Source organism: Eptatretus burgeri, chromosome 14, assembly GCF_056783735.1.
Source record: "Eptatretus burgeri isolate ZD-2024b chromosome 14, Ebu_testis_v1, whole genome shotgun sequence".
NCBI lineage: Eukaryota > Metazoa > Chordata > Myxini > Myxiniformes > Myxinidae > Eptatretus > Eptatretus burgeri.
This window is the reverse complement of record NC_140974.1, coordinates 75,398,764-75,420,785: the sequence shown is the minus strand read 5'-3', so window position 1 is coordinate 75,420,785 and position 22,022 is coordinate 75,398,764. Positions and strand designations below refer to the sequence as shown.

Sequence of the window (22,022 nt, the reverse complement as noted above, 5' to 3'; positions counted from 1 at the left end):
TCCACTCAAACTTGGAGTAAATACACAATGTGTTCTCTCTTACACCGCCCCACTCAAACTCGCAGTAAATGCACTATGTGTTCTCTCTTACACCACTCCACTCAAACTGGGAGTAAATACATAATGTGTTCTCTCTTCCACCGCTCCACTCAAACTCGGAGTAAATACACAATGTGTTCTCTCTGACACCGCTCCACCCAAACTTGGAGTAAATACATAAAGTGTTCTCTCTTACACCGCTCCACTCAAACTTGGAATAAATACATAATGTGTTCTCTCTTACACTGCTCCACTCAAACTCCGAGTAAATACACAATGTGTTCTCTCTTACACCGCTCCACTCAAACTCGCAGTGAATACACAATGTGTTCTCTCTTACACCGCTCCAATCAAACTCGGAGTAAATACACAATGTGTTCTCTCTTTCACCGCTCCACTCAAACTCGCAGTGAATACACAATGTGTTCTCTCTTACACCGCTCCACTCAAACTCGGAGTAAATACACAATGTGTTCTCTCTTACACCGCTCCACTCAAACTCGCAGTGAATACACAATGTGTTCTCTCTTACACCGCTCCAATCAAACTCGGAGTAAATACACAATGTGTTATCTCTGAAACCACTCCACCCAAACTTGGAGTAAATACACGATGTGTTATCTCTTACCACCGCTCCACTTAAATTCGGAGTAAATACACAATGTGTTCTCTCTTACACCGCCCCACTCAAACTCGGAGTAAATACACAATGTGTTCTCTCTTACACCGCTCCACTCAAACTCGGAGTAAATACACAATGTGTTCTCTCTTACACCGCCCCACTCAAACTCGCAGTAAATGCACTATGTGTTCTCTCTTACACCGCTCCACTCAAACTCGGAGTAAATACACAATGTGTTCTCTCTTTCACCGCTCCACTCAAACTCGCAGTGAATACACAATGTGTTCTCTCTTACACCACTCCACTCAAACTTGGAGTAAATACACAATGTGTTCTCTCTTACACCGCTCCACTCAAACTGGGAGTAAATACATAATGTGTTCTCTCTTCCACCGCTCCACTCAAACTCGGAGTAAATACACAATGTGTTCTCTCTGACACCGCTCCACCCAAACTTGGAGTAAATACATAAAGTGTTCTCTCTTACACCGCTCCACTCAAACTTGGAATAAATACATAATGTGTTCTCTCTTACACTGCTCCACTCAAACTCCGAGTAAATACACAATGTGTTCTCTCTTACACCGCTCCACTCAAACTCGGAGTAAATACACAATGTGTTATCTCTGACACCGCTCCACCCAAACTCAGAGTAAATACACAATGTGTTCTCTCTTCCACTGCTTCACTCAAACTGGGAGTAAATACACAATGTGTTCTCTCTTACACCGCTCCACTCAAACTCGGAGAAAATACACAATGTGTTATCTCTTACATCGCTCCATCCAAACTTGGAGTTAATACACGATGTGTTCTCTCTTACACCGCTTCACTCAAACTCGGAATAAATACACTATGTGTTCTCTCTTACACCGCTCCACTCAAACTCGGAGTAAATACACAATGTGTTCTCTCTTACACCGCTCCACTCAAACTCGGAGTAAATACACAATGTGTTCTCTCTTACACCGCTCCACTCAAACGCGGAGTAAATACACAATGTGTTCTCTCTGACACCGCTCCACCCAAACTCGGAGTAAATGCACTATGTGTTCTCACTTGCACCGCTCCACTCAAACTCGGAGTAAATGCACTATGTGTTCTCTCTTACACCGCTCCACTCAAACTCGGAGTAAATACACAATGTGTTCTCTCTTTCACCGCTCCACCCAAACTCGGAGTGAATACACAATGTGTTATCTCTTACACCGCTCCACTCAAACTCGGAGTAAATACACAATGTATTTTCTCTTACACCGCTCCACTCAATCTCGGAGTAAATACACAATGTATTGTGTCTTCCACCGCTCCACTCAAACTCGGAGTAAATACACAATGTGTTCTCTCTGACACCGCTCCACTCAAACTCGGAGTAAATACACAATGTGTTCTCTCTTACACCGCTCCACTCAAACTCGGAGTAAATACATAATGTGTTATCTCTTACACCGCTCCACTCAAACTCGGAGTAAATACACAATGTGTTCTCTCTTACACCACTCCACTCAAACTCGGAGTAAATACACAATGTGTTCTCTCTTACACCGCTCCACTCAAACTCGGAGTAAATACACAATGTTTTCTCACACAGTTGATTCATTGATCCCGTAATGGCGGCCCACAGATGCCACATTTTCACTTCTTGCCAACGTATCGAACAACTCGATTTCTTCGCCCAATCTCATAACCTTTCTCTGTCTGTTGGCATGATTAATTTTGTCCATCGTTTTACGTTTGAGTGTCATTATTAACTGTTGTGTGTATACTAGATCTTGTACATCTGGTACTGTAGGATATCCAAATGTCGTTTCCTGTTTGATGATGATTCATTATTAAATTGAGCCTAATTCCCGTATGCTGGTCTGGTTACTGCAATTAGCGGTGTGCGAGAAACAAAAATACGCTCGTAAAGAGAGGTAATCATACACATGGATTCAAACAATGACTAATCTTAACTCACAAACCACGATTGGCCGAAATGATATAAAGCGATAATGAAATCGGAACCCATCAGGTTGTCCACTATAGGTATAGAAACCCGCGATATTTGAGGATTTACTGTGCACAAGTTTTTCGGTGGGGGTGGAGGGGGGTTGAAAAGGTTCGAACAGATCAGAAACACGAGTACATGACATGTCTGCTTTCTAAAACTAGCAAATACAACCCTTCACTTCACTGATGGGGAAATTAAAGGAGGGGGGCAGTAAGAGAGAGGTGAGGGAGAGATGAGGGAAGGGGGGAGGGAGATGAGGGTGGGAAGAGAGAGAGAGTGAGAGAGGAGGAAAGGAGGGGAGAGAAATGAGGGAGAGAGAAGAGTGATGGGTGAACGATGGGGGACTTGGTTCGACCTTCATCTCTTGTATTAACGTACTATATTATAATACCAAGCTTGCACACTAAAAACTCGGCTCGCCGTCACACGATCCCTATGAAATTGCTGTGGAACTTAGCAGACATGCCGACAATGTTTGGGAAGTCTTGGCGTTCCATAGTACCACTTGCATTTTGCACAATGCGTATTTTTGTCATTCCCCGTGTGTGGTCTGTCGTCTGCTACCAGCTATGTTGTATTGCTATCCCGTGCATGTGCACGAGTATCGCTAGTATAATAATATTTCTAGTGTGCTTAAGATGAACAATGAACTTGTTGTACCTTTGTCTGTTAACAGGGGAATTAGACAAGGTTGCCCTCTTTCCGGGTTGCTTTCGGCTCTCTCCATCGAACCCCCTACTGGTTTCTTTGCGCCGTAAACTAACAGGGGTTAGTTTGTCCCAGCTTGAACGGCCCATCAAGGTACTGGCGTACGCCGAAGATGTGTGTATATTCGTGCAAGATATAAATGACATTAACGTCGTTCGTTAGTGTTTATCCTTCTTCGAAAAGGCTTCTTAAGCCAAAGTAAATTGGGACAAAATGAGCGCCCTTTGACTCGGTCCATTGTGCTACTTGGCACCAAGACTTCCTGCTCCACTGCCATGGGCCAATGATGGTGTGAAATACCTTGGAGTTCCTAGGTAATAATACCACAGTAGCAAAGAATTGGGCTGGTCTGCTCGAGTTTGTTGAGGGTAAACTGCAAAAATGGAAAGGTCTGATCACACAACTGTCATATCGTGGAAGGGTCTTGGTCATCAACAGACTGGTGGCCTCTACCTTATGGCACAGGTTCTTCATGCTGCATCCTCCAGCAGTGTTGCTTCAACAGCTCCAGAAGTGCTTCGTGTCCTTTTTCTGGGACGGAAAACACTGGCTGCGACCTGGGGTCCTCAGTTTACCACTGACCGATGGAGGCCAAGGCCTGGTCGAAATAAAGAGCCGACTAATGGCCTTTCGACTCTCGGTTGCTCTTCGCATGCTATACAGGCGACCACCATGACCACCATGGGTCAACGTCGCTCGTCACCTTTTGCAACAGGCTGGGAGGCTTGGCTATGACCACTCTCTTTTCCTGATGGACCTTTCCAAAATCGACACATCCCCCCTCTCTGGTTTCTATCAGAGCATGCTAAATGCGTGGCAAGCTCTGACAATAGCAAGAGCTTCACATTCTTACACGAAACAAATGTTTCTGGAAGAACCTTTGTTCTCAAACTCCTTTTTCCATGATATTCCTGCTAATGGATGTTTTACTCAACGCTTTATCGACAAGGGCGTTAAATCTGTCGCAGATCTTCTCAGCCCAAACGGCAGCTGGATCGCAGCTGATGCATTGGCAAGCCTGGTCGGTGTGCGATCCTCTCGAATCGTGGCACGCATATTATGGAGTGTGCTTTGGACATACACACAGCTCGCACCTGCTTGAGAGCAGGACCAGCAAAGCAATGAACAAAATACACATCGAATACCTTCTCTCTCTGCCTTTCCTGAACTCGTATGCAGTTTTCTCTTGCCAGCTCTTTCCCTTGTCCCCCTTTTAGTGTAGGCTTTCAGAAACTAAAAGACCTTTATTTGGGTTGTGTAAAATTTCTTTTACAACAGCAAATAACACAGCAAAAAGTTCGATGGAGAGACCTCTTACCTTGTTCTCCCCCTTATTTTCCTAACTGGAAAGGTTTTTATCCCCCCCCCCCCTGTACCACCATTACATGGTGACCTCCAATGGAGACTAGTACACTGGATCCTTCCTTCTAATCACTTGTTACACCGTTTTTCAAATCTGTTTGTAGATGAATGTCCCTTTTGTAAGAAATCTGAAAACCTTTTTCACATCTACGTTGAATGCCAACGGTTGGCACCTTTATTTATCTTACTTCGGAACTGTTTTGTGAGGTTTGGTTTGATTTTTAACACTTGTGTGTTCATCTATGGATTGGATATCCAATGCTGTGTTGGCCAATTTCCTGCTTGCTCAGCAAAGATGGCAGTATATTAGTCAAGGAAAAGAAAACTTGATGGTGTTGGAGTGAATGATGAAGATGCTTTGTTTTTGTTCCAAAATCTTGTAATAAGTCGTGTTCAATTGGATTTTGCTTTCTTTTCAATAACTGGAAGATTACTGGAGTTCGAATCAAAATGGTGTATAAAGGAAGTTATTTGTAAAGTCCGAGAGGAATGTTTATCTTTTTGTGAAATGTTTCGTATATAATCCCCCGATTAACCTTTTTATCTTCAGAAATCGTTTCTTTGTTTTTTTATTTCTCTGAAATGAAAATGTGACTCCCATTTTGGGGCTTTCATTTCTATTTTTATAATAAAAAGATTCAAAAGTCAAGTCAGTCAGTCTTTCTCTTTCTCTCTTTCTCTTTCTTCCCCCTCCCCCGTTAATTTTTTTTTTCATTCGCTGGTTGTGTTCAATTATAGCCCGTAAACTCACCATCAATTTATCTTTCCTTCTTCATGAGCTTTGCTCTTGTAGAGCAAACAGCAGCAGGTATAAACAAATACCCTCTTCCAAGAATGAATCGACTAGCCCTCGTATAAACATCAATCATGGGTCGCATGTACCGTTTTCTTTTTTGCGTTTCTTTTGTTTCTTTGCAATAACTTATGATCATTGGACCATACATAAGAAGGGAATTAAAACTTGGCATTTCTTGGACTCTTGTAGCTCATTCAGAGAGATTTTTGAATGAACCTTATACCTTGAGGCTTCATTAGCAGCAGGAATACAAAAAAACAGTTAACGTATCAAGCTTTTGCAAAAATCCATGAGCTGGAAGGCACCATGAATACAAAGGCGTGAAGATTGTTGTTTTTAAAAAGCTTTTACTGGCAATGCCAGAAAGAAACAAAAGGTAGAAACAAAAGTCACAATGCAAGTTGAAAGCATAGATTAGAAATCAAGTGAACATAGACGAATAAATACAAAGGAGAAAACCCAAAAATTACTCCATAAAATGCAATTTGCATATTATTAGCAAAATGAGTCCATTGAGCAACCACATGCATGATGAAAGGATGAAAGGTAGGTTGAAAGAAGATAAAGAAAAAGATGTGAGGAAACGATGCCATCTGTATTCATTTTAAAGCTTTAGATTGGAACATTGCATGTTGTACGTCAAATAAAAACCTTCGTCAGTGAATGCTGTAATGCTAGGCTGCCTTAGTGGAGCCATAAACACATTCTGTAAAATGATTGGTGCGTGTAGATATAATTGCGAGGTTGTACTTGTATGACTTGATGCATTGAGGGACTCACGTGCAGTTAGGTTGTTCGAGAAGGGCATGACAAGGCTGCAGATCATTAAGCCGTGATACAATGGGGGAGGATCCCAAGTCCAACCCTCCCATTCTTTGAAAAAGTGAGCGGCCCTGAAAGGACGAAGAGGTAGAAGATGGCATAAACAATGCAGAGTGGCACACACACACACACACACACACACACACACACACACACACACACACACACACACACACACACACTAGAAGGGTACTTGGTAGAGCGTATACTTCCACCAGGCTGATCAGTTTACGTTTTGCATCCCAATGATCGGCCGGGTCTGGATTCGGACCTGAACTGAAATTTAATTTTCTCGTTCTCGTCCCCTAACTAACTCTCATCCACCAAGTTTCGTCCAAATCCGTCCATAACCTTTTCAGATATTGTGCTGCATATCGTTTTAGCCCTATCATTCAATAGTGAAGGATCACTTAAAAAAATCTCAGATCCGGATTCGGATCTTCATCATAACCGAATCAATTCTTCCTAGTTACATACCCAACCTGCCCCACCAAGTTTTGTTCGAAACCGTCCACAGCTTTTTGAGATATTTTGTTTACAAACAAACAAACAAACAAACAAACAAACAAACAGACAGACAGACAGACAGACAGACAGACAGGAGTGAAAACATAACCTCCATCCACTCTCGGTGGGTGGAGGTAAAGATACATTGGGATTGACATAAAGACAGACCTGCTGCATGGCTGCTTGCTGCTGCATTTGCAGTTTTTTGTTCTTGTTGTGTCTGTAATAGTCGTAGATCATCATGGCAGCATACACCTTACCGACTGTTAGATCGATGGCTAAGGGGAGCAGAGGTAAAGAAAACGAGAGGGTTAAAAGGAGTGGCAGGTTACAACAGGGTGGTGTGAGCAAAATAGGATAAACTACAAATAAAACATAAAAAAACATGCAAGAACGAGTGGTTCCATTCAGGGTACAGGTGGAGATGTGTGGCTGGGGTTGTGTGACCTGGCATCACCTCGGATCATCTTGAATCTGATAATTAATGACTTAGCCGAGTCTGTGCAAGGAGATCATTTGCCTTTGCATGCAGATGATGAAAGCCATGTTTTATGATGAAAGCATGCAGATTATTACAGAGAGGAAAAAGGTTGTGTATTGGAAATTTTACAAACAAAAACCATGTCAGGAGAAATAAGACAAACACACGTGAAAAAGATGGTTGTTAAGGGAATTTACCACGGTATGGTGGTACCAGCAGGTCCAGCGTCTTATGGGAGACATGTGGCCATATTGCAAGCATCTCCTTCCTCAGATCACTGTCACATTTGAATTTATCTGCCCCACCTGGTAAAACGAAACAAGAAACAGTGTTCAAAGGATTGATATCAAAAAGTATTGGAAACAGTCCATCCTTTAAGTATTTTTATTTATCTTTATTTAACCTTGAGGAGTTTTTTTATATATTTTTAATATATGGTCAAGGGCTCATGAAAGAGCGAGGACACAGACCAGAGTGGGGGTGGTGGAAGGGGTGGGAGTGGTTTAACAGGTGTAGAAAAGATCATGATTTTGGATTGGGGCTGACTTGAGATAATGGTGAACTGCTGTCTTGAAGACCTGGAGGGAAGAATGAGATTGAAGAGTGTGTGGAAGGTGGTTCCACGGGTGGGAAGAAAATAAGAATAAATGTGTGGAGGTGAGAAGTGGTTCTGGATTCAAGCAGTTTCACTAGGACGGGGTTGCTGGTGCACCGCACACATCCTGCACATACCTTGGGGGACAAGCACGGAGAGGGCAGAGGGTGCAAGTCCAGAAATGAGGCAGAAGAAGCCAGAGAGACCACCGACCTGTCGGCAATGGCAAAGTGATAGGTAGGTCAATACACTCAGCTTCATTGCGAGATATTCCAATAATCTTGAAAGCCTTTGTTTCCACAGCGTCAAGTTGAGAAAGATGTGAGGCGGGGAAGCCAGCCCAGAGGGGAGTGCGGTACTCTATCAAGCTGTGGATGAAAGCGTTGAAGGTGGATAGGAGCTTAGGTGTGCCAACGAAGGACTTTGCATGATGGAGGATGCTCAGTCTGGATCTGGAATGTGGAGGATCTGGCTTTGGAGGCCAACTTTGAAATGTGGCTTGCCCAAGAGAGATCATGGCTGAGAGTGAGACCCAAGAGTTTTGGTGACAACTTCTTTGAGAGGGTTGTTGAGAAAGTTGATGGGAGGGTTTGCGGTACGGTCCTTTCGGAGAGAGTGTGTGTGGGGGATTTCTCAGAATTGAAAGACATATTCCAAGTGTTTGACCAGTTTGTGATTTTGTCAAGGTCTGAGGGAAGGGAAGAGGATGCTGTCCATCTGTCAGAAAGATGAGGGATATCATGGCAGAGAATGGAGTCATCAGCAAAGAGATAAAGAGGATTTTCTTGAGAGTCAGTGAGATCATTGATGAATATTAGGAATAAGATGGAGCCAAGAACACTGCCTTGAGGTACTCCAGCTTTGACAGGGAGAGGATAAGAAAGGATTCCGTTGAGAGGCACATGTTGGTTACGAGAGTGGCAGAAGTCAGTAATCCAAGAGTGGAGTTGGCCTGAGCAGACATCAGAAGCAGACAGTTTGGAGAGCAAGGCAGGATGCCAGACCATTTCAAAAGCTCGAGACATGTCCAGAGAGACGGCCCTGATCTCATGTCTGATATTGAAGGCCTCCATCCATTGTTGGGAGAGTAGAAGCAGCATGTCCAAGGTCGAGTGACCAGGTCTGAATCCAAATTGATGATCTGAGATGATGCTGTTGGAGAAAAAGAATTATTTTATGTCAACTGTGGGAGGAAGGGGAAAATATTCCAGAGACAGACTTGACAAAGCAACACCAGGTTTTAGAGGAGGAAGACAAGTTTGAAAGCTCATTCTTGAGATTGGACAGATGTTGTTTTCTGGCTTTCCTGAGAGTAAGCACACTTGTTGTGGGCTTTGTGGAATGATCTCAGGTTGCATTCAGTCGGATTTGCCTTCCAGGAGGAGAATGCAAGTTGTTTTAAAGCACCTGCCTCAGCACAGGATTCAGAGTACCAAGTGTGGGAGGATGGATAAGATAATCAAAGACAAGGTGGAATGAATCTATGCATAAAAGAGAGTAGGTTTCTGTGAAAAAATTCCCAGGTTGAATCAAAATAAGAGGTGGTGGATATCGCTGACCAGTCCTGAAGTGTGATGGTTGCTTGCAGTACCTGCCATTTTGCCTGAGTGAATTGCCAGACTCACTGGTGCTGAGGCTGTTCTCTGAGAATGGCCAGAGAGATGTTGCCCTTCACAAGCACGTGATCAGTTTAGCCAATTGGGGCAGAGGACGAGCAAGATACATTGGTGGAGAAGTTGGTCATCACCAAATCCAGAAGTGAAGATTTGCCATTTGGAGAAATCCGGATTGGTAATTTCACAGATTGAGTCGGTCCCATGGAGTCACAGAAGTCCTTCGCAGAAGTGCGATGGCTGGTGAGAGAAGTACCAACACCCAGCCAATTAGCAATGGTGACAATTTAAATCACCACATTTGAGGAAGAGATAGTTGGGATGAATGATTACAATTTAGTCCATGTTATTTGAGAGAGATGTCGATGGAGTCATCAGTGTTGGGAGGATAGTACAACACACAGACAAACATGGGGTGGGAGTGGAGGGAAAGTCACAGCTAGAGGTACTTCTGGTGTTTGGGAGGTGTAAGAGCAGTAAGCAGAGAGTGAGAAATGAAGTTTTTGATGTACAGTGTAACTCTGCCACCAGGACGGGATTTAGTTCAATCAAACCGGAGGAGACAATAGCCAGAGAGACACACTAAGGAGTAAAGGATGCCCTGTGGGAGGAAGGATTCAGTTAAATAGATGATGTCTGGTTTATCAGCAGCAACCTGGATTGAGAGATGTCAGGTTGGAATGGAGGCCCTGGATGTTCGAGGCCCACACAGTTCGGGACGGGGAGAGGAGCTGCTAATAGGACGTAGGGATGTGGAAAGTAGCAAGGAGAGGATGTGGGGCAGGATGATGTCAGTGGGGAGGAGGCGAAGCTGTGAGGGGCAGGGACGAAGCTGGGAGGGGTGGTGCGGGGGGTGGGGGCTGAGAGGAGGCAAGATGAGATTGAAGTTGAGAGGGGGACAGGATAAGGGGGGAGCAGATGGGGGGAGGGGGGTGATGCCACTGACATGGAGGGGGTTTAACACCATGAATGGACATGAAGGGGAAATGTTTGTGGTGTGCACACAACCTTTGCAAAATGGATGTCTCAGGATTCCCAGACTAGACAACCTGAGACAGACTTCCTGGGTTGGGTGATGATGAGAATGTGTTTGGTTGAAGGCACAGAGGAAAATTTGGCTGTAAGTGAAAGAGGAGGCTGGATGAACTAAGTGTTTTGGCATGAGGAGGTTTTGCAAAATTAGCCTCATCAAAGAGAAAAGGAAGAGATTTTGATGAAGAAGAATGAATGGGTTCTTCATGATGGAGTAATAAGCAGAGTAAAGCACTTCAAGATACATTTTAAGAAACATTATTTTTAATATTGTGAAGTAAAGAGGATTTAAGAAACAGAAATGTTTTATTCAGTTTGGGGATATTGTGAAGAAGGGATAGGAAAATGGGATAGGAGGGATAGGAAAATGGGATAGGAGGGAGAGGAGGGATAGGAGGGATAGGAAAATGGGATCAGGAAAAGGGATAGGAGGGATAGAAGGGATAGTAAGGTGGGATCGGGAAAAGGGATAGGAGGGATAGAAGGGGTAGTAAGATGGGATAGGAGAGATAGGAAAAGGAGGAACTGAAAACTGAGATTGGGGTTTGGATTTTTTTTTCTGATGTTGTTTTTGTTGAGTTCCCCCCCCCCCCCGAGTACCCCTCCCCCATCCTCTTTTATTCGAGTGAAGAAGGTGAGATATTTTGTTTGTATGTTTGAGGAATGAAGGGAAATGGATTAAGCTGAGGGATCAGAACTAACAATAACTGGAATAAGAGGAGCGAAAACGATGCAAAAAAAACTCAATTCGGGAGATGAATTAAAAGATTCGACACAGCAGGATATGGTTTGGGACAGAAAAAAATGACAAAAAAGCACGAACAGCAAAACAGGAATAAAATGGAAACGGCAAAACAGAACATAAATGGTTGGGGGAACTTTGCTTTGAAGAACTCGTTGGAGAGAGTCATCCACACCGATCAGTCATCCACGTCAAAGCATTTAAAAATGCATATTTTTGTAACATGTTTCTGAAAAGTGTTTATACCTGAAGGAACAGCTTCCATCTTATATACAGCTTACAGTTAGTTGTTCAAGGTAGGGTAGGGTGAAAGTGTAGGGACACCTGCCTTTGGCTATCTTGATATCCAGTGCGGTACGGATCAATGCCATGAGAGTGGTGGAGAAATGCACTGTATTATCCTCAGCTATCGGCATGTCCATGCGTACAAGCCTCTGTAAGACATGGAAAAAGAAAAGGGACACTGTAGATGGATGAGTTAACAGTGATTCACCCAGTGATGAACCTGATTGTATTAAATGTGCATGGTCTCAGATCAATGTCAGAAAGAGTAAGAAAATCGTATAAAGTTGTACAAGGTCATCCAGAAATAGACTATTCCAAGTTGCTAAGGAGGGTGAAGGGGGGGGGGGAGAGTGTGGGATTTCCAAGTCATGTGTAATGCCATGAAAATAGGATGTAAATGCTGAAGATTAAGGTACTCTCAGGCTTATCACAATTAAAACTATGTCACTCAGGAGAGCGCATACCTCCGCCCCGTAATGCCTGATCCACGAGAACATATCGGGCCCAATGTATTTTTGAAATATCATGCTATACAGTACAATATCGTTTTTGGCCCAACCTTTCAATGGTGAAGAATCACTTTAAAAATTAAATAAATCTCGTATCCAGATCCGAATTCGGATCTTCATCAAAATCGAATCAATTCGTTCTTTTTGAGATATCGTGCTATATATCGTTTTTGGCCCAACCTCTCAATGGTGAAGAATCACTTTATAAATTCTAGTAGTTGGATCCGGATCCAGATCTGCAGCAAAACATAATCAGTTCGTCCTTGGCACACCCAACCTGTCCAAAAAATTCCATCTGGATCTGTCCTATCCACAACTTGAGATATATAGCATGCAGACAAACGGTCAGACAAACAAACAAACAAACAAAAGAAGATGTCATGCAGAACACAACACTTACAAAATCCATAAAACAAATTTGACCTCAAAAATAATTGGTGGTTGAATTCAATGACCAAATATGCAAATCATCTTCAAATTTCAAGTGAATCAGATGAAAATTGACAATTTTAGAAATTTGGCCGATGTTGACCTTTTGGTCCATGTTGAACTTAAAAATAATTGGTTGAATTCAGTGACCTGAAATATAAATCCTCTTCGAATTTCAAGTCAATCGGATGAAAATTGAGGATTTAAAAAAATCTCGCTGAAGTTGTTGACCTTTGGCCTATTTAGACGTTTTAACCTCAAAAACAATAGGCTTCTTCCTTATGATAAACTCTACAATTTGGTGAAGTATCGTGAAGATCGATTTAAAATTGTGACCTGAATGCGAAAAATAGACAAACAGACAGACAGACAGAATTACAAAATCGACTGACCAATATACTTGAAAAATGTTTGATTTTGCAAGTAACAGACAGAAAGGGGTGAAAATATAACCTCCTCACCCTCGGTGGCAGAGATAACTAGCTCAGGTGTAACCAGTCACCTTCAAAATCACACAACCAGTTAATTGCCTTCCACCTGTGTTAACCCTTGGAGCACAGTCAAGACAATCATTCAGAAGTGGAAGGTGTATGATAACACGAAGACCCTGCCGAGATCAGGCTGCCCCTCCAAACTGGATGACCAAGCAAGGAGGAGACTGATCAGAAAAGACATATGTATAGATATGTCTATACATATCTATAAATCTGTACATATATATATATATATATATATATATATATATATATATATACCTATATGTGTCTATATAGATGTATGTATATATATATATTATATATATATGCATATATATATATATATATACATATATATATATATATATATATTATATATATAAATCTGTACACAAATATATATATATATATATATATATATATATATATATATATATATATATATATATATATATATACATACATATATATATATATATACATACATACATATACATATATATATATATATATATATATATATATATATATATATATATATATATATATATATATTGTTGTGGTTGAGGAAATTCGCAAACCACCATTCAGGTCCCGTAGGTGAGATATCTCTGTAAGTACATGTGTAGTTAGCCCCAAACCCGTTGTTTAGAGGGAATAAATGTGATTCATTCGGGCTGCGACCCTTTAAGATAGCCGTTTTTCTGTTCTATCTTTATTTTGAACCAACCACGTCTCAACCGCCATCACACAACAACCACCAACCGCAACGCCGCTTCACAACAACAACAACAACGCCAACAGCCACGACCTTTACCTTCACAGCACACCATTCCGCAACCATCGCATCACCGCCATTCCAAGCGTCACCGTGGCCAGGGACCGCCACTTTAGACCCTCCACCACCTTCACCTCTCCTTCTGCGGCCATTCCCGCGCTGCTTGTGAACGCCGAGCGTCAGGCTATCCTGGCCTCGTGCGGGACGCGCGCCGAGCCACGGGTGCAAGAAGCGGCCTTTCCGAGGAGAAGTCGGATCAGGAATGATACACGCCCACTTCTGATCCGTCCTATCAGCAAGCGCGGGGCGATCTGGCCCCGCCTCCAGTCGCGTCGGAGTAGAATCGATATATGCAAATTCGAGGATCAGGGGAGGTTCACGCCCACTTTTCCTCCGTCCAATGGGCGAGCGTGGCTCCGCCCCCGAGCTCATCCTGATCCGGAAATTTGCATATGGGTTCTCCTGCCGTACTATAAAGCGCCGAGCGCGGGGCGAATTCAGTCAGTTTTGGGCTCGGGCGAGTTGGAGAAGTGTGGCAGCGGCAGAGTTTTGGGCTCGGGCGAGTTGGAGAGGTGTGGCGGCGGCGGAGTGTGGCAGCAGCAGTCAAGACGGGTCTGGAGGAGAGTCAGTCTGTCGGGGTTCGGAGTCTGTCGGGGAGCTGCAGAGAGGGGAAGCCGGGAACGCGGTCGAGGTCGCAGTGGAGTCGCTCGTCGCGGGACCCAAGCAAGCCAGCTATCCTCTTTCCCCAGAGCATCAACAATTCCCCCCTCTTCCCCCCCCCCCGCGCTGAGATAGTGCGGAAAGGGGGCCCCGTTCCCACCCCATTCCAAGCAGTGCCAACGAAACCCACGGAGGAGCGCGGAGTCGGGGCACCGCCGCCACATTTGCGGCTCATCACAAGACGGGTAGGCTCCGCCCGGTCTCGCGCCCACAGGCCCCGTCTGCCCCCTTGTCTTTGAGGGTGGCCCTTTTGCTTTTGAGTATACGTGTTGTCGGCGCCGTCTGTAAAGTAAAACTGTGTAAGTGTTGCCGTGTGCTCGCGTAGTCTGTAGTAGATCTGCATTGTTGTGTTTCTTTTGTTACATTTTCTTTTGGTGCATAATTGTTGTAATTGTATATGTGTGCTTTCCGTGTGCCGCGGAATAAATGTGCCTCATGTTGAACTGTTTTTCCCGTTTCGCTTCGTCTTTTCTTTAATTGAATCTCCATCTTACTTCACGTAAAGGGTTGGTAGTGGGCTAAATACGCCCGATAATTAATCGGAACCGTCGAGGTTGACGATAACACCGCTCGGTTATCCCGATAGTACGGAACGGGTCGCTTAAAGTGGCCCGTGTCCAGAGTCGACCTGCGGCGAGGTGCGATCGCCCGGTCTACCCTCCGTGTGGGTACTTAGGTAGGTCGAATTTGGCGAACAACCCGATCCCACGCGGGGGGGCCGATTGGCACGATCGTGGTGAGGCCGAAAGGCCCACCCGTGACTAGTTCCCGGCGTTAGTCCGAGAGGGTCACGACAGAATTGTCTGTGTGGTGGGCGACATGCCGCGATTCGAATTACGTGGCCGCTCGCACGCCGGCGGGCGCGAATTCGCAACAATATATATATATATATATATATATATATATATATATATATATATATATATATATATATATATATATATATATATATATATGACAAGGTGCTGAGAATAACCCAAGAGTGACAGTTCAGAAGGAGGTAAATTTACCTGGAGTGACAGTTTGGGCAGCCACATCTCCATTAGGGATAATTGGACCCTTTTTCTTTGAGGGATCTGTCACTGCAGAAATTTACCTGTATATGTTGCAAACCTTCTTTTGGCCCAGGGTACAAGATCAGGACTGTTATTTCCAGCATGATTGAGCTCCACCTCATTATGGACGTTGTGTTCGTCAGTGGCTTGATGAAAACTTTCCCAGAAAGTGGATCGGCCGCATGCTCGAAGGTCCGATCGAGTGGCCGGCACGCTCTCCAGACCTTACACCTCCAGATTTCTTTCTTTGGGGGCTCATGAAAGACCTTGTTTATCGTGAAAAGCCTCGTACCATTCAGGAATTGAAGGCTCAAATCACTGCAAAGTTTGAGGAAATTGATATCGAACTCTGCAGACGTGTGTGCCGCTCTGTGCCTGCTCGGCTGGAATTGTGCATCAATCACGAGGGAGGGCACTTTGAAAATTGCAAGTAAAACAGCTTGGTACAGGTCCGTAATAATTTTTTCTTGAATAAACGGTTAGATAAACATGTCATTCATTTATTTCTACCTTCTTGTACACTGTAATACAAATGGCAAACAAACAAAATCAACTGACAAAAATTGGGCGCTACTTCTGACTCACCCTGTATATAGATACACACACACATACACACACATACACACACATACACACACACACATTCCAATCGTACCTCATGGCTGCAATGGTGAGCATCAGCCACAGATTATGTTTCACACACGTAATACACAAAGACCAACAGTCTGCATGCCACTCAGATGATTGTTCCCGCTAATGGAAACCCATAAACCAGAAGGCACTTGTGATCGGCGGAGAAATCAACATGTGTGGAGCATGACAACTGTACTCCTGAAATCCAAGCTGAAATCCAATTACGAAGAAAGGCTCATCATGAAACTTGAAGGCAATGGTGTGCTGAGCAAGTGGAACACTGCAGATGATCATTACATTAGTGCTCAAACTGCAATGACCACTGCAGTGGATGATCAAACCAGACCTGTTGTGGTCATAATCATCGACACTGGTTTGTTGGTCATGCTTATTGTGTAGGCCACAGCTGGTATGGACCTGCATATACTCTTTAGACTTCACCCAATATCTTGTCCACAGCATTCAGGAAATCCAGAAATCCATCAGTTCCACAGTCAAGACTCATCTCATGTTCAGACAATGCCATTACAGGTTGTGACATGGTTTCAGCCCGACACAACATGGAGAAAAATATGGTTCCCTGTTACACCTGTTACATATGGTTCATTGCTCCAGAACTGGAAGGCTGCCCATTTTTGATCGTGAAGAGGAGGACTTGAGGAATGTTGGGGGGGGGGGGGCTGAATTCATTTTCTCAGCCAGGCTCGACACATGATGAAGTTGCATGTGCAGGTGAGCTATTTTGCCTGAGGTTGTATCGGGTGGTTCGGTGTACCTCGCTAGACAAGCATCGTTACATATGGTACACATGAGGTGAGCCAGCAGAAACTCAGCTTCCTCAGGTCAGGTCGGGTCAGATCATATCTGTGAGTAGCTTCATGTACCAAGTAAACCTGGACTAACATGTTTCATGGTCAGGTTGTCAGCGACAGGATTGGGGCAAAGCTTTTGGGACCCCCATTCTTTGTTGATTGGAGGAAAATCATGGATTGGAGGACTTTCCGAGGTCGAGTTGTGGTGGTGTGTGTTGGGATGGTGTTGAGGTGGACGTCCAACGTCCAACTCAATTTAACATGAGGCTGTACCTTCAGATGAGTGCCTGAAATGTCCTCACATGAAGAGATGATCACCACCTATCTCTGCTATCATTTGAGCACCAGCATTTGAACATCGGTAATGCAGCAGTCTTTGAGGTTTAGAGACTGGATAGTGGTGAGATCATGGCGAATGGTTATTCCTCCTACTGGTCTGGTCACTGATTGTTACCATGCCCAAAGAGTTGCTGTAACTGTGTCAAACAAGCTGACTCCCATGATAACTGAGATAACACTGGTCAATGAGTGTATAATGAGACTAAGGACTCGTCACTCCATGGGTGTCATTTCCCTGATCTCTGTAGATGCTCTGACTGAGGCGAGAGATCTCACTCTGAAGGAGGTATTCTATGCCGCACTCCAGTCTGTGCTTGATCAGTGCCCCGGACGAGATACTCTTCTAATCTTGGGGAATTTGAATGCGTCGACTGGCACTGACAGGGATGGTTATGGGACATGTGTTTGTCACAATGGGACTGGAACTGTGAACCAGAATAGCACCAAGTTCCTTGACTTTGCAAAATGTCGTGGACAAAGAGTGGCTACTTGGGATCCTGAGTTCAAATCCCACTCGGCTGTTGAATTAATACCAGGTGGGGTTGACTCTGCCTGTCATCCTTCCGAGGTCGGCAAAATGAGTGCCAGCTTGCTGGTAGCCTGTGTCGGAGTTGAGACCAGTCCATGACTATGCCCAATAGCCAAGGAGACTGCTTAGGCAGCACCAACGCTGTGCACAGAGTATGGTCCTGATGGATGGATGGATGGATGGATGGATAGGGTGGCTGGTTCATAGTTTCAGCGCCCACAGACTCATCGCTGGGTTTGGTATTGTAACGCTGGTGGTGTGGCAAAGATTGACCATGTTCTCATTGATGGTTGTTGGTTCATTGATCAAGAAATGAAGGTTCTGCCGGAGTATAGGACTCAGTTCCTCAATCCCGAACAGAGGCTTGTTGCAGCAACTCTGAAGTTGCAGCTCATATCCATGAGAATGGCACCATCCCAGCTGAGGCTGTATTTTGGCAAGCTCAAGTACGAGAGGGTAGCTGAGGAGTTTGCGAACAGGCTGAGTGGGGATTTGGAGGATCTGGGTGTTTTGTGAATCCTGAGGAGTTGTGGAGTGCCTTCGAGACTACCATCCTTGATGTTACTGGTGGAGTCATAGAACCCACCGTCAGGCAAAGAAGAACTTTGTCTCCATTGGGAGACTGGATACCATGAACCAGAGTCACAGGACCAGGCTTCATGGCACCGCTGAGCTGTTCAGAGAGTTGAGGCGTAAAACTGTACATTTGCTGAGGGCGGATAATGATGCCAATGTGCGAGGAATCTGTGAAGGCATAGAGCATCACCTGTGGTCAAGTGATTCTCATCCCAATTACAGAGAAATTTGTGCATTGCTTTCCTCCAAGTCCGTCCCTCGGTGCATTACAGTCAAGGTGAGGGGAGGTGTGCTCATGACAGAGGAGTCCGAAGTGAAGGCCCACTGGGCTGATTACTTTGAGCGGCTGTACCCGACTGACGCACCAGCTGTTGAGTTGGATGTCGGGGTGTAACTATCTATATTGCTGACCCTCCAATCAACTGTGAACCACCTTCGTTTGTGGAAACACAGGCTGCAGTGAACCGGTTGAAAGGGGGTACAGCTCCTGGGATCTGTGGCATCCATGCTGAGCTTGAAGATATAGGCGTGATCTCGAGAAAGGTTGGGTTGCACATTTTGAGAGGGTGGGGGAGTATCATACTGAATAGGATTAGAGATCAGCAGAGCGCACGCACAAGGTCAGTGTGAGGAACGCATGAGGCAGAGTTGATTCGGAAGACGATCAGAGACGGGAGTTCAGGGCCTGCGCACTTTTGAGAGTCATCGAACTAAGTAGGGTTGTGCATTTTACCGGAGAGGCAAGAGCGGAGGGTGAGCGCACGCGACGAGGAGGACGGCACGATCCTTTATCCCATGACATCCAATGCCAACTTTAACCAGGAAAATATAATCTCAAGGGATAAATATTGCTCCATCCGCACGTCAAACATCTGCCACATTCATAAATCGACTTTTTCCAATTTCATCAATAACGCACATCAAATGACCAATATTATATTAATGCAGCATGACACTTGCAGCCTGTTCAGAAATGAAATATGATTCGGGGAGACCTTTTATACCTTCAACCATCAAACTTTGTCACAAATGATGTGGCCTGGCTCGTAGACGTAGGCCACGCTTGGGATCATGAGCTCCATGATTTTACTCACTGCGAATGCAATGATTGTTGATTACATGTGAACAGATAAACATTCGCCCTCGTCATGCTGCCATCAGGTTGCTCGGATAAAGGCTTTTATTAAATCTCATACATTATATTTCTCCGTGAGTCTCGGGCTTTGGAAATGAAACGAAACAGATGCCCTCTACTCTGTTCGGGTACTAAATGTTCATCCTACAATTGCATTGGACACTACTGCGAATCAAAATTTGTTTTTTTTCTGCCTCAATGCAATACTGTTAGCCTAACCGCCTCAGTTTGTCTGAGAATGATTGTGGTTGAGAATGAGAATGATTAACATGATACCATTTATGTATCATAATAATTATTTACACCCTGTTCGTTTCTCCAATGATTGTGACAGCTCAAGTCGTCGACTGATATAAAAATGGGAAAAACAAAAACACTTGAAGATCACCTTGTATGCAATCCTTGCAGGACACTTTTTACCCAGCCCAAGAGGGGGACACATGTGTCTGAGCAGCTCGTACATCTTGGTGTACGTAATCCGTCCACTGGAAACAAAAGTAACGAAATAGAATCATTATAACGCATAACACCCATCTCCAATGATGTGCACATAAATAAACGATGCACACACACACACACACACACACACACACACACACACACACACACACACACACACACACACACACACACACACACACACACACACAAAGAGAGGTACACACACCTTTTCATGCAATCTCCTTGTCTCTATGTGCACAGTTGCCACATTTTTCAAGCCAGTCGTAACAATGGGCAAAACCATCCATTTTTGTTACATGTATTGGAATTGTTGATAAAACGTTTCAACGAGAGATTGTGATGAATAATGTATATGTATATATTTATATATATATATATATATATATATATATATATATATATATATATATATATATATATATATATATATATATATATAGTATATTTATAAATTTCTGTTTTCCAATCAAACAGAAAGCGCATGGTGCCAGATTCGGTGAACGTGGTAACATCTCAACACCGTCCCCACCAGAATCTCAACCCGGCCAGTGTTTGATGGCGAATTGTCCTGGGGGGGAAATGAATAGCAATATGCAACTTTCAAACTGATGGAATCCACCTCAGATTGCTTGGCATCAATGCGCAAAAAGCCCGAGTAATGAAGATAGTCGGCCTCCCAGATCTTTCGACATCTTTCATGCCTCCCAGATAAGGACGGTTGAATGAAATGACTGAAAAAAACTTTTAGAGAACCTGGAAGTACTTCCAACCGTACCTGCGAGAAAGGAGTGTTACCTGTGCACAACAAAGCAGTTGGAGAACTTCCTGATCAACGTGTCCAAAGTTGAGATGTTACAGTCCGTATCGCAAAAACTCCCGACGATGTGGGCCTTTGAAAGGTGAAGGTTCATAGATGGGTGTGTTCTACCTAAACCTTCATGCTTCTTAAAACCGATGGGAAGGTCATGTTTGGGGCCTGTCGATGCATCGGATAAGTTGAAAATTATGATATTCACTATTAATCATGCTTGGAATGACAGGGGGCGGTGGGAGTTTAATGGGTTGTGAGTGCCGTTATAAATACTGTATATGTTGCTATGTGGAAAAGATGGGGATGGGGGAGAGGGGGGATCCACAGCTAGACTGTGGTAAGTGTGACATGATCCATGTGTTAGATTGCCATGTAACATGGACCTGTCAGATTAAGTCGTCTTGTAAAATGTGACGCTGAGGAGACAGCATACGAGGTCCATCTAAAAAGTAACGGAACTGAGCCTGCTGTGTGCTCCACTTTCACAACTTGAATGAACGGGTTGCGTCACAGTCTTTCGCAACATTCCAGCAAAATATATGATTGGTGATGGTTGACTGCGCTCATTGTGTGATTTTTTACAGGTCTTGCTTTACACGTTGTCGAGTCTGAGTCATCGCGCTATGAGTCGTGAGCAGAGAGCCAATCTGAAGTTTCTTGCCAAGCTTGGCAAAACACCTTCCGAATCCTTGGCAATGCTGCAGCAATTCTACGGGGAAGAAACGATGTCACGTACACGTGCATTTGAATGGCACAAGAGGTTCAAACAGGGATGGGAGGGTGTTGAAGATAATCCACAGTCTGGAAGACCTTCAACGACAAGAACAGTGGACAACATCGAGCGTGTGAGGCAGATGGTGCGTGCAGATCATCGACTCACGATGCGGATGATTGCTGAGGAACTTTCCATCAACAAGGACACTGTCTGGAGCATCATCACTGAAAATTTCGAAATGCGCAAGGTATGTGCAAAGATGGTCCCCAAGCTGTTGTCCGAGGACCAGAAGCAGCAAAGAGTCACTGTCTGTCAAGACATTATCGAGCGCCTCGAGGACGATCCAGACCTGCTCGGGAGAGTCATTACTGGCGATAAATCGTGGATATTCAAATACAATCCCAAGACCAAACGGCAGAGTCGTCAGTGGAAAAGTCCGGCATCAC

The 22,022-nt window shown here is 44.2% G+C and overlaps 1 protein-coding gene across 3 annotated transcripts in view; it reads right to left on the bottom strand.

The window, feature by feature from the left end:
- The window catches only part of LOC147013644 (voltage-dependent P/Q-type calcium channel subunit alpha-1A-like), a 316,279-nt gene that overhangs the window by 32,985 nt on the left and 261,272 nt on the right, over nucleotides 1-22,022 (bottom strand). For all 3 annotated transcript variants that reach the window (XM_085855714.1, XM_085855712.1, XM_085855713.1), the window contains exons 38-42: nucleotides 19,977-20,073; nucleotides 11,641-11,746; nucleotides 7,528-7,635; nucleotides 7,018-7,127; nucleotides 6,301-6,413 (exon numbers count right to left, since the gene is read on the bottom strand). In XM_085855714.1, coding sequence (XP_085711840.1) covers nucleotides 6,301-6,413; nucleotides 7,018-7,127; nucleotides 7,528-7,635; nucleotides 11,641-11,746; nucleotides 19,977-20,073 — 534 coding nt within the window. The remainder of the gene's footprint in view (nucleotides 1-6,300; nucleotides 6,414-7,017; nucleotides 7,128-7,527; nucleotides 7,636-11,640; nucleotides 11,747-19,976; nucleotides 20,074-22,022) is intronic.